General features: G+C 42.5%; 1 protein-coding gene across 1 annotated transcript in view; it reads right to left on the bottom strand.

The window, feature by feature from the left end:
- Positions 1 to 211: 211 nt before the first annotated feature.
- Positions 212 to 13,231, bottom strand: part of cacna1aa (calcium channel, voltage-dependent, P/Q type, alpha 1A subunit, a) — a 66,918-nt gene continuing 53,898 nt past the window's right edge. The window contains exons 41-49 of the mRNA XM_026353744.1: positions 11,899 to 12,004; positions 11,331 to 11,438; positions 10,356 to 10,459; positions 8,786 to 8,901; positions 8,558 to 8,690; positions 7,524 to 7,637; positions 4,144 to 4,360; positions 3,622 to 3,905; positions 212 to 2,538 (exon numbers count right to left, since the gene is read on the bottom strand). Coding sequence (XP_026209529.1) covers positions 1,732 to 2,538; positions 3,622 to 3,905; positions 4,144 to 4,360; positions 7,524 to 7,637; positions 8,558 to 8,690; positions 8,786 to 8,901; positions 10,356 to 10,459; positions 11,331 to 11,438; positions 11,899 to 12,004 — 1,989 coding nt within the window. The 3' untranslated portion in view covers positions 212 to 1,731. The remainder of the gene's footprint in view (positions 2,539 to 3,621; positions 3,906 to 4,143; positions 4,361 to 7,523; positions 7,638 to 8,557; positions 8,691 to 8,785; positions 8,902 to 10,355; positions 10,460 to 11,330; positions 11,439 to 11,898; positions 12,005 to 13,231) is intronic.

Below are 13,231 nucleotides of genomic sequence, written 5' to 3'. Positions count from 1 at the left end.
CCACAATGCAACTCTTGGCTCCACTTCAGGGTTGGAAAAATGATTTGCTGAGCTTTAAATCAAACATACATACAGAACAAAATATGAAGAATCTGCCTCATTATCACAATCACTGTGATCATTAGAACTTACATTATCTGTTTCGCCATTATTACACTCAAGAACAAAGAAAACAAAGATGAAGAGTTTCTCTCCTTTTTCTGCCTTTCTACTGCTCTCTTTCTCTCTGATGTCTCTGCTTTAACCCCAAACCCTGGAAGACTTTGAGATATCACTGATTTGTCAAAAATATTCACCAATATGCACACTTCTTTACTATCTTTTATCTGTTTTATACCCTGCTTCCCAGTGTACGATTTGAGATCATCCCCTTAATTACAAAAAGTTACTTCCACAAAAATATGTGCAATTCCAGCTGTATTTAGTGGCAGGCATTTGGCACAGAACATACAGACGAGCAAGCAAAAAGTAATCATTTTGTTCCTTCTACATATACTGTACATACAGTAACTATCCAGTCTCCCTATATCTTTCTCACTTGATTTTAGTGTAAGGTACAGAGAGAGGGATGGTATACAGAGGAGAGTGTTAGAGAGAAACAGAAAGGCGTTTTTATTCAAAAGAGAGAATCCCTATGAACCACAACAGAAAGGACAGAGGTAAATTTCCCCCAACATACTTTAGATCTCATTGTTGCTATTATTATTATTATTTTTTGTATCATTCATGCAGGATTTCACAGGGTGTACAACTCCGTAAGTCTAAAAAACGAAGCTGTGTGGGGTGCAACAGAAGATTCAAGCTTCAATATTTTGAAGAAGTAGAAGAGAAGGAGGAAGAAGAAGAAGCAGCTGCAGGAATAGAAGAATCACTGCTGAAAACAGTTAGTGGATTGTTTTTTTTGTTTTTGAAACCCATCTCTCTCCACATCTTTGTTTTTCTTCTCTCATAGGTCATAGAAGGTTAGATAAATTGTTTCTGGGAGGAGGGCGTTTTGCAGGAACGGGGAGGAACGTCCCCGACACACCCATCCTGTCCTTAAGATTCTAACCAATTGACTCATGAGTCAACTGCATGCAACTCTCCCCAACTCTCCCATCCACTTAGCCTTCTCACCTCATACAGGTGGAAGGCTCGTCACTTCAGTTCTTATTTAAAAACACAGATGATAAAACTCATCAATATTGAACTGGTGGCTGGGAGGGTTGGATTCTTTTTGCAGCGAACTTATCTCACGTTAGCTTTGAGAAGCAAAAAAGTGTTTGTTCTTTTGTCTCTAACTGTAAAGTGTCTTTTGTCGAGTCGCAACTCTTGACATCTTGTAATTGGCTGTAGCTTGTTGCCAGAGGCATAATTTAAGACACACAAAGACTAGTGTCTATCACCCCTCTTGCTTGTCTCCTTAAAAACTGCAGTCTGAGGTTGATCTCATTTGGCATCAAGAGATGAATGCAACAATAATGCAAACAGCATGAAGGTGGTTTGTTACCTCCGCTTACTACAACAGCATTCTTGTTCCATTCCTTTATCTTGACACCTATCACTTCATCTAGCCCACCATGCCTGGAACAAGCCAAGCAGTGGAGAAGAGGAAAAAACTGAACAGACAAGAAAGAAAAGTCATGGTTTCCCTTGGCAGTCAGTGCTCTGGCTCAGAACCTTCCTATCTTCATCTTTTAGTCCATCTACCAATTCCTGTTCCTCTTTACGCCCCTCCCCCGTCCCCAGAGGCTAGCACCAGTCGTCGTCCTCCGTCTCGCTGTAGGGTTCATGTAGGCCCTTGCGGGGGCCCCGAGGATGCCCAGCTGGAGGGAGAACTTTGTGAGGCCCAGTATGTTGGGGTCCTTGTAGATGTGTGGAAGGTGATGAGGAGCGGTAGCCATTGGGGAGGCGGCGCTGGGCAGCAGGCTGCACTTGACCCTGTACAGGCCCAGTCAGGGCAGTGGTGGGAGGGGTCGTATGGCGGGCAGTCCTAGGTGAGGTTCGACTGGGCTGTGGCTGGGGCGGGGGGTGAGGATGGGGGTTGTTTACAGGATGTGGTTGTGGTTGAGGGACAGAATGAGGGTTATGTGGTTGTGGTGGCGGTGGCAGTGGGTGGTTGGCCAGGGAGTGTGGATGTGGGTTACCACCCTGCATGGCACTCTGCTCATAGGCAGGTGGTTCATGGTGGGGCTCATAGTCTTGATAGTCCTGGTTGTAGAAGCAGCCATCCCCCTCCATGGAACCACCTATTCCACCTGTGTCTCCCCAACGAGGAGTGGGATGATGACCCTGGCGGGGTGCGCCATGGTGGGCCATGCCGGCAGGTGGAGCACCCTGAACTTGGGGAGGCTCAGGGGAAAAGCGACGAGGGGCTGGAACTGGGGGTCTACCCTGGGGTCCCCCAGGTGGCGTGGGCATGGCCTTACGGACTACAGGGGAGTAAGTAACATGGGGCCGGGGTGTTGCAGGGGTCTGAGGCAACTGTCGACGGCCTCTGCGTGGTGTACTGGTCCCCGAGGTGGAGGGGACAGGACTTCCGCTGACCGAACTACTGCCCTACACAAAAAGTGAAATAAAGCAAATAAAAAGAACGAACCACGAATTCAACGACAGAACATGTAGAATAAAGTAGAATAATGGGAAAGATAGAGTTTTAAACAAAGGGGAAAGAAAGAATGCAAGATAGAGAGATAAAGACAAAGCAAGAGTGTCCAGATAGAAAGCAATAAAGACAACAAGAACCACAGCAACATTAAGAATAAAAGCACCAGTGATAATGTAGGTGGAGGATAAAAAGGTAGAAATGAAAGGCATCAAAGCATAACAGAGCAGAGCATGTGGATAAAAAAAGATGAGGCCAAACAGCAGCATACATAGAGAAGCGACATGTCACGAAGAGGAAAAAAAAAACAAAACAAAAGACGACAGGAGAAAAGAAGGGTAAAGGGTTGATTTCTGGAGTAACAAATGCCGTACAGGGTAAATATGGTGACTGAACATACATAAACGTGGTTTTAAATTATGAGTGAGCTGTATTTTATTTCATCAAAATCATGTTTTTTTTTGTTTCCTATTTCAAAAGGCAGCATAAAAAGTTTTACCAAATGTGTTTGGATGTCAATGTCATAAAAGGAAAGGTACAGTGGGGGGTGTGGGGAGGGGTTGTGAGAGAACATTGGAAGTCTAAAAACACTTGGGAAGGGTAGATAGGGGCAGCAGTCAGGTACTCAAATATACATTCTTATGCATATTTGTCATCTGGTTGCTGGAACAGTGATTTGACAACAGTGACTTCATTTAACAAGCATTTAATTTACACATATAATGCATATTTGTGTGCATGTAGTAAAACATATACAGTATATACAGTCTAAATGCATATATAATGTACACACCTTTGAACGCGACTGCATGCTATTAAGGAAACAACACATCATGGCTTCTAATCGGAGTAGAGTAGGCCTATAATACCTCTATAGTAACTGTTTATTGTCACTCTATAATACTATCATATAAAATAATAACATACTTTCTGATCATAAGTGAGCTACAAACCACCACTGCATTATAGTGAGGTTGCACCAGTCAAAGATCATCAGAAACTAGAAGCTACATGCACACAAGTAACCATTTGCCCACCTGTCTGTGTGTCATGCAATCCCGACCCTCGCTGGGCGATCGTGACCATCGCCTGTCCCGTTCTCTCTCCCGTTCCCGATCGTGCTCTCTGTCGCGAGAGTGCCTGTGTCCAAAATCTCCCCCTCGCTCTGCTACATAGCGCTCCTTGTCCACAGAACCGTGGTGATGGTGGTGGTGGTGGTGGTGTTTACGGTCTTTGGACCGTCCGCGATCTCTGTCACGATCCTTGTCTTTGGATGTGAGGTCGCCTGACTGGGTTGTTGTGCTGAGGTCTGTTCCCAGGCCTGATGGTGGGAGTTTATTAGAGTTATTACTGGGGGTAAATGTGAGGAAAACACTAAACATCACTATAATATGTGTTTTAGTTTAGTCTTTCAAACATGCACTTAATAAATAGTGGTTAATAATCTGTAGGGCAACACTGTGTTCATGCTTGTTTTAACTTAATTTCCACACTGTGCAGCTATGTTAATATACGATTTGTCAGCACATCATGTTTTTTTCTTAAGTAGATTTTCGCACCTGTGTCACCCTCCGTGTAACGGTAGAGGGACCTCTCAGACGCCCGATGACTCCGGTCTTTTCGTCGGTGTCCATGTCTGGAAGTTCTACCCTCCTCAGGTATTACCCGATCCATGATGTAGTCATCTGCACCCCCTTTATCCCTGTGACCACGCCCAGACCTGCTGTGGCACAATGACGAGGCGGAGCGCTTCATGGGACTGCTGTCACTGATGGTCTAAGAGAGCGTGAGAGTGCCCACCAGAAAAAAAACAGATAGAGGGGAGGACGAGGTTTCATTCATTGTCATATTAATGTTTTATGTGAACTATGGGGTAAAAGGCATAATGTGTGCATATGAGTGCACATGTTGATATAAGATGTTTCCTCAACTCCATGCAAGTCCTCAACACACCCTCCTCCCCTATTCCAGCTCAAATTATACACTCCCACTTTAAATGCAGACATTTTATTCATTTTATAGGTAATAGGAGATCAGCAAAAAGCAGCTCAGGGGCCAAATTTGTCCCTCCATCACAATTATTTGCTCCCTTAAAAAAAAGTCACCAGCTAAATGATAAATGGCTGATTAAAAAAATTAAACTACATATTCATGGAAACACGTTTTACTTCCACAAAATTATTTAACAACATCTATAAACATATAAACTGAATGTATATCTTTTACAGTTTTTAGCAACTAATGATAAGAAAAGTATATTTCACTCCTGTTTTCATTATCCACATTTGATCTGCACATTCAGTCAGTCAGAGACACATGTTTCTTATATTGTCTGATTGATTAATCTGAAATTCATCTAGATTGATCTAATTGATTAAATTGGACAGATAATGTGTGATACATCCATATTTAGAAGTTTAGGTCCATGTATTTAAGAGTCTACAGATCTAAGCTTGGCAAACGTACTGAAGATGAATAAAGTATTTTGGAACTCCAGAGGCATGTATCTCCAGTGTAGCTGAACAACTAAGCTGGTGAATCTCAGTGAACACTAACAAATGTTTGGAGCTGAAACTAAAGTAACTGGCCAACCCCTGATACAGATTAATAACATAAGCAAGTTTAACAGCAATACTAAAAAGAATTAAAATAAAGAGATGATGGCAAACAGCCATGCCTTCCATGCATCTGTAACTTGCTTTGTAAAAGAAAAACGTATCAGTACGACTTGCAGCACACCTCCATCCTCACTGCTCACAAGCCCCCTAAACAAAGCACATTCCACGCTGCAAAAAACTCCTATTTTTTATTTTTTCAGCATGCTTTCTTCCAGGCATGTGGACACATAGGGGTTGTCCTGAGTCCTCTACCCACATCAGAACTTCCTTCTGCAGTACTGACACCTCATCCTCTGAGGCAGGACAGCAGGACAGAGCCTATGTTGCCACAATTTTCTACATGACCATGTAAACCAAACCAGGCAGCATCAGTGCTAGATCCTTTTTTGGCTGGCCAAGTTATGTAATTATAATGTATTAGAAAAATAAACCGAAAGTGGAAAATCAATTGTAGACATGATTATATGGCTTCATAGGAGCTGCACTGAGAATCTGAACAACTTGTCCATTCATATTCATAGAATCAAATCATTCCTCTGTCGTTCTGTCTTCACCACTCATGCATACACACAGACTCACACACTCAGAAACATACACACTAAATACATTTCAACTAATTTCTTGCATGCAGATAAGCTGGTGTGAATGGAGACTTGAAAAATGGCAACACCACAGATGGGCACACAGGTATGAAGACAGAGCAGAAGCAGCAGCGGCTGAGAGACAGGGACAGAGAGAGACAGACGTAGACGGAGACAGAGAAAGACCAAAAGACAGCAGCAGTGTAAGTTGATAATAAGAGGGGACGTGCAGAGTTCAGCCCAATTCTAAGTAGATCTAATACATTTAGTGCACAAGAGAAGTAGCTAATGATGCTGGGATCAGTCTGGAAGCAGGGTTGGCATCCGATTTAGTCATGCCAAAATTGTTCATTCGTATAAACTGTAAAGAATCCTTTATTAAAATAATTGACTAAAAATAATAGATACAACATGAAGAATGACAAATGAGGAGAATGTGAAATTTCAATAGTGTGTGAGACTCAAAGGAAGAGAAAGAGAGAGATGAGACAGGGAAGACAGGGTACATACACTGAGGTTACTGCCACGTTGTTTCCCTTTCCTCCGCTGCTGTATGAGCACAGAGAAGACATACGCACAGAGCCACAAGTACACAAAAAGTGTGGTCACACGTACAGCACACACACAGAACAAGGAGGGGAGGAAGAAGGAGGGGAGAGACGTTTGGATGGTTTGACACACGATGAAAGAACAGGTGTACGGATTGAAGGTTCAACCCAAAGCGAGATGGGGCGGCACAGTGAAGTGAGAAAAGAGAGAAACAGAAAGAGAAGGTCGGACAGAGAAAGAGAGTCTGTTAGACACCAAAAGCAGCAGTGAAGGTGAAGAGAAACACTTACCACAGACACTGGGGGTGACTGGTGCCAGAACAATGTTATATAAACAAGGTCACCATGAAAATACTCAGTCAATGACACCATGGTCACAACAGCCATGAAGACAATCAGCAAAATATACCATACAACATATACCGATTATATGCTGTACACAAAACACACACACCCGCACACACTCAAACATGTGTAATACACAATGTCATGCTGCTTCGAGTCCTGGCTGAAAAAATAAGCCCCCAGAAATTCAAAAGGAGATCAGCATAGGCACAACCTTTGATAGGAAGGAGGAGACAGTTTAGTACAAAAATAACACCACCAGCAACAACAAACGATAAATAAATCAAGAGTCTTGACAAAAGAGGAGGAAATAATGGGGGACAAAGAAGTGTGTAAAGCATGTGTGCTGCACGTCTGTGGGTGTTTGTGTACATATGACAACCAGAGCACTCACCGGAATATGAAACAATATAAAATGAATAAGTATGTTGGATAAAAAATGAGACAACCATAGTTTAAAAACCTCCATGCAGACGGGATGATGACGGAAGATGACAACAAAAGAAGAAGAAAAGAGTAACGAATAAAGACAGTCTGACTTTGCCTTTCTATGGTAGTTCATTTTTGGAGGTCAACATTTCAACAAAACATTTCCATGTTTTAGCTGATAATGTTTGCTTTTAGGCACACTTTTACAACTGTATTATAGTGACAATTGTTAACTAATCATTTTGCAGGATTGAAGCTTTTGTTAGAATTGCTCCGACATAGATTGCACAGTAACCACAGCAACAAATCTATAAGCAATGAGTCAGACCCTAATGAATATGACTTGTATTAAACAAAGGAAGATGAGGGACATATGGGGAAAATAGAAAGAGAGTGGAAGGGTGAGAATGCTGCTCACTTGGTTGTCGCCTGGGAGGCGGGGCATGGAAGCGGCCCTGCCATGGCCTTCCATTGGTGGAAAGTGCTCAGTATCCGAGTAACCATCCTGCCCCATCTCTCTCATCTCTACCGTCTGCAAACAGAGCAGGAGAGCAGGAGATGGTGTGACTGGCTGTCTTGAAAACTGATAGGGAGTAGGGGAGTAGGTGGGAAAGCAGAGAACTGAGGGTCTCACAGAGGTAAAAGCAGTCAAAGGGAGAATTTGGTGAGTGTGTGTATGGTGAGTGATTTTTCATTTCATATTTATTTGTTGTCTCATATTGCCTCTTGTTTGATAATTTGCCTTGAGTTTAGCTAATGTCTAGGTTATCATTCAAACTGGTTTGAATGATGCAGACAGCCACTCTCTTCTATCCAACACCAGTGTTTAAACTTCTCCAGACCTCTTTTCATCAATGTGGAGAACTAGTTCTGTCATAGGGCTGACTGATACAGAGACCCGTCAGGCCCTCTGGGAGGTCTACAAGCAGAGAGGTTTAACAGCATGAAGACAGAGACATGAGCCACTCTGGCAAGATAGACTCTGAATGAAACATGGAGACGTACACAGAAGGAAAAATTCAGATAAAAAGCTGTGTGAAAAGACAGGTTAGAGAGATGGAACTAATCAAGAAAAAGTTAACGCCACATCAGTGGTAACTGAAGAATGTGAGGTCCAGTCCATATTGGTGAGTCTGACTATCACTTTAATAAGTCAAAAGCCTCAGAGTATTATGCACATGTAGTATTTAGGACTGCTGGTTATACTACTGACCACTGCTAAGATGATGGTATTTGGCTAAAACAGACAGTGAAACAAAAAGCAATGTTGCTGTAGTTCTACTAAGTTATAAATAAAAAGGTAACACGATCACCTTTATCTAATTTGTGTAACACATAAAGATGTAAATATATAATAACTTACTAATACAAACTTGGTATATGATAAGGATGCATTATTAGTGTGTGAGTGTGGGGGGGGGTCCTGGGTGTGTTTGTGTATGATCCTTCTACCTGAGAGTTGGTCATGCTTCCCAGGCTATCCTCAGGATGTCCCTCAGGGCTCCAGCTGCCGACCTTCTGGGACATCTCCTGAGCACGAACTGTCACCCATGAGTGGCTCTCCGGGAGCCCCCCTTCCACCGGTCTATCACACACACACACACACACTTTCCTTGATTTGTTTGTTTTAAACCAACCCCATCCTCAAAAAGTAAAACGCGCCAACAACATTCAACTCACAGGCTGTTGACAGTTTCTGTTGTCTCAGGTGGAGGGAGGGCGTTGTTAAGTCCCAGACCCCCATCCTGGGCGGGGGAAGGTGGCTCCACGCGCTGAAACAGTAATGGCGTTCGATTCTGTGTGAGATATACAACATGGCCGTTGCCAGCTATCAGGCAGACTGACAGGGAAATGAGGGGAAAAGGAGCAGAGCAGGAACAGAAGGGATAAAGAAAGGGGTCTGTCTGCTGAAGCGAGGCGAGACCACGGGTAATGGAGGATGGGGCTGTGGGGGACTGTGGAGCAACTGGTGCCCAAGTAGCTTAACAGGAGAAAGATAAGTGGACTTAGAGTGCATTCTGTTAAACCAGCAACCATGAGAGGCATCCAGGTCCAGAACTCTTAACATTAGAGTGCTTTAAAAAGGAAATGAAATTCACCCACTCAGTCTGGAGCTCAGGGTTGAATCAAAGAAAATGATCAGTAATCATTCTGAGTTTCATCTGATGATCAGTGGCCATCTGATGATGGGGTTAATAGAAGAAAACATGTTTCCACAGCAGTGGAAGTAGAAATAAAATAAAATAAAATGAAATAAAGAGGAGACTAAAGAGGGCGCTCATTCAAAAGAGGGTAGGACACCATCATGACAGATAAACACTGCAACGATCCTGTGGACAGTAACATACAGCAGGTCAAATGCACGATCAAACAAGTCAAATATAAAATGCTACATTCACTTACAGCCACTTGCTGTTGAAATTGCAACAGTGCTAAAATCATCATTTAAAACTTCAAGGTCGTCATTAACTACTGCACATGCATGTTGAATGAAAAAGAGAACTTCTGGATTTGTTAACATTTCCCATCTAAATTCTATTTCTTAATTTAGGCGTTCCAAATTTTCCTTCTCCCTTTTTTTATATACAAACTGGTATAAACCTGTTAGATACCATTACATATGTTATAATTTTAATCACCTTCCCAATTAAAATGACCTGGAAGGTGGCCATTTCTGTCACTCAAAGATTGTTCTCCTTTTACAACAGGCAGTGAGGTCACTAAAGGATGGGTGCTGTGCTATCATAATGCAAATCTAGCAGTCCGAGTTTACGAGCATGGGTGATGCAGAGTTAGGAGGTATAATATCTTAACAAGCAGTCGACTTAAGCTCAGCAGAAGGAACCAGTATGAACATTCCCATGATGTTCAGGCATAGGCACATTGAGGGCTGTGACAACAAACCAGACCCTATAGTCACAAACATACAAAGAATCCAATGCCAATTTAAAATGACTGTTTTTTTGTTTTGTTTTGACCAGCAGATGGCAGCGGCACATTTGCTATTGGAGAAACAGCATCAACTACAGAAGACCGGGCGTTAGACTGTTCAGTTATTGTGCTCATCTCCTGTATGCTGCTTTCAGGTGACTGAATAAGGACTCCTTCATGATCTAGACAGAGGTTGTCATAGCCCAGGCTTCTGTGAATGGGGACACAGCCCTGCAGCCTTGATTTCAGTGCATCAGTCTGCCTTCAAAATGTTGGACGCAGGTTGAATACAGTGCTATTTTCTCTCAGACAACAGTACCTGCTCATCACGAAGAGCCTGTGACCGTTTGATTTTGCTCTGTCGGTAGTACTCCATGATCATCATGGCAGCGTAGATTTTCCCGACAGTCAGGTCTGTTGCTGCTGAAAGAATGACAAGTTACCCTGCAAGATTAGACCCTTTGGTATGGACCCTGAGCGCAATGAATGGTAGAGAGTAGTGAAGCATGCACACAAACCGAGAATCACTCTTGCACTATCACAGATCTAACATACACGAACATTAAGCAAGTCTTTTCACAGACAGATTTTTTTAAACACTTTTCTTTCTTTCAAAAAAAGAAACAGACCATACCTGGTATGCCAAAGCAAAAACAAAGAAACATCTAAAATTGAATTAGTTAATAAAGTCACAAGATTCAATACAACTTTAATCGACTCATCAAACTTCGAAAATAATATGATAAAATCTGTTAAGACTGAAAATCATTTTGGCAACGTGTGCTTTGGCACCTATGATCTTGTTCTCAGTGTAATTAAATCTAAATATACAGGATATTTTTCTCTTCTGCATAGACAGCCACCAGGTATACAGAGGTGTCTGCCCCTGGAGTGAAAAGACCTCTATAGAGACTTCATCTATAGTAAGGCACCCTCTGATCTCAGGCACAGAAAAGGGGACGTCTGGGATTGGTGGTAGGTCTATAGGGCAAGTGTGGTTTCTGTAGTTAAAAGAAAGGGCAAGGCTCTGTGTGTGTTTAGTTGTGCTATGGCCAACCTGCTTTGTTATTGCTTTTCTTTGTGTTTCTTGATGCAACGCCAATTTTTGAGGTGAGTGTGAACACAGGGGCTCATGTGCCAGTGGATTCAAAGGGCGCAGCGGTGAAAGAGACTGGTTGAGAGAAGCGGTCCTTCAGGTGGCGGGTGAAGAGAAACAAAGTCGGAGCGCTGGGCGGCACAGAGAGGCGACATCCAAGCCACACTGCTGCACCTGCACCCACACTCTGCAACTTACCTTTGTGTGGTGGAACCAACAAATCCAGCGTCTTCTGGGAGAGATTGGGCCAGATTGCCATCATCTCTTTCCTCAGCTCTGCGTCCATCTGGTGCTTGTCAATACCTCCTAGGTATATGTTACAAATACATACATGCGCACGCATACAGGTACATACACACATAGTCCCACATATACAGTACATGGGCACACAAATTCAGAGAAATGAACACACAAGCACACAAATGTGGACAAAAGGTTTACGCATACACACATAAATCATTCACGCATTCAGATTGATATAAAAAAGTATAAGGGGTGACATACAAACATGAAAACAGACAGAAGAAATGTGTGTATTAGTTAGATAATAATAAAACGCTGCACTAGAAGTTATACATAGAATGAAAGGACATTAATCTCAATCAGTGGCATATAACACTCTGTACTTAATATACGGAAGGAGAAGCATCAGGAAGAGCTAGGTTCTGGGTTGACAACACAAAAATAGTAGATAGCACAGTGAGGGAAATTAAGAAAGGAGAAGAAAACACATAAATCCACGGAGGGAATGAAGAGGCTTCCGTACCCTTGGCAATCTTGATGTCCAGAGCAGTGCGGATCAGAGCCATGAGAGTGGAGTTGAAGTGGACAGTGTTGTCATCGGCCACAGGTAGATCCATGCGAAGCAGTCTCTGTGAGAGTGCCAATCAGGATAAAAAGTGAGAAAATCAGGAAGCAAGTGTGGTGGCATGTATGCGGAACCTCCAGTTAACAAGGGGGAGGGTATGTTGTTTACGGAAGGAAGGGAAGTGAGGAAAAAGGAGGTTTTGAGTAAAAGAGGCTGAAGGAGCAATGCATATAGCAGCTGCTGCTCTGGCTGTAAAAAATGGCTTGTAGCCAGCTACAGAGTAAATTACACAAATACAAAAAAACTGTTATTTTTGTTATTAAACCTATATTCAAGATTAAATAACCTATATAATAGGTTGGCTCTTTTACAGCCTTCAGGACAGCGTGAGCAGCTACTATTATCCAGAGCTCCCCCTAGTGGTTTGGAGGTTCACAGTAAAAACAACAGAGACCAGATGATAAACCAATAAATTAAAAACAACTTAGGGACCGATTAAAGGAACAGGAACACTTTGGTTTTCACTTATTGGTTTAATCCTTCACAGGTCTTGTTGGTGTATATTAGAAACAGACAATAAGAAGACACACACCAACTCACTGAACAACATTCATGTGTGTCCAGTGACAGAAGACGGCAACAACCCAGACATGCAGCATATCATGCCTTCCCCTAGTTACAGATAATAAAAAAAAAAACTCCCATTTAACTCATCCATCCTTATTACTCTAAACCCGTCTTGCATATCCCACCCTCATGCAGCATGCAATGCACACGCAATATGCCTCACAGGACAAGCAGCTGCGCAGCCGTACACAGAAAGCATCCTCTGTTGGCGACATTAAGATGAGTTTGTGAACTGTTTTAAGGTGACTGTTCTTTTGTAGACGATGGGGCTAGACTGAAATGACAGAGAAACTAGCTTTATCGCTAATTATCTGATGTCTAATGTGTGAAAAATGGGCACAGACTTTGAGGGTTAATAGGTGAGAGAGAGCAGCATTCTGTGCAATAACAAATAAGAAGAAACCAAAAAAGGCCACCATGGAAGTGTTGTTTTGGTACCAAGATGCATTATGATTGTTTAAGTGAATGTAGTCTATATGCATGGAGAAAATATAAGGAGATGTAGTAGCAGTTGAAGAGTATGAGAAACAGATGATACAATCAGAAATCAATATGTTGGAGTATGTTAAGAGAGTGGCCAAAAATACACAAGCAAAAGACAAAACGCAAAAAAAAAAAGAAGAACCGAAAGACCATCGCATTTAGTTGGCTGTGCCAGCAACAA

This window comes from Anabas testudineus, chromosome 8, assembly GCF_900324465.2.
Source record: "Anabas testudineus chromosome 8, fAnaTes1.2, whole genome shotgun sequence".
Lineage (NCBI taxonomy): Eukaryota > Metazoa > Chordata > Actinopteri > Anabantiformes > Anabantidae > Anabas > Anabas testudineus.
The sequence above is the reverse complement of the archived record's forward strand: the minus strand, read 5'-3'. Positions and strand labels throughout refer to the sequence as shown.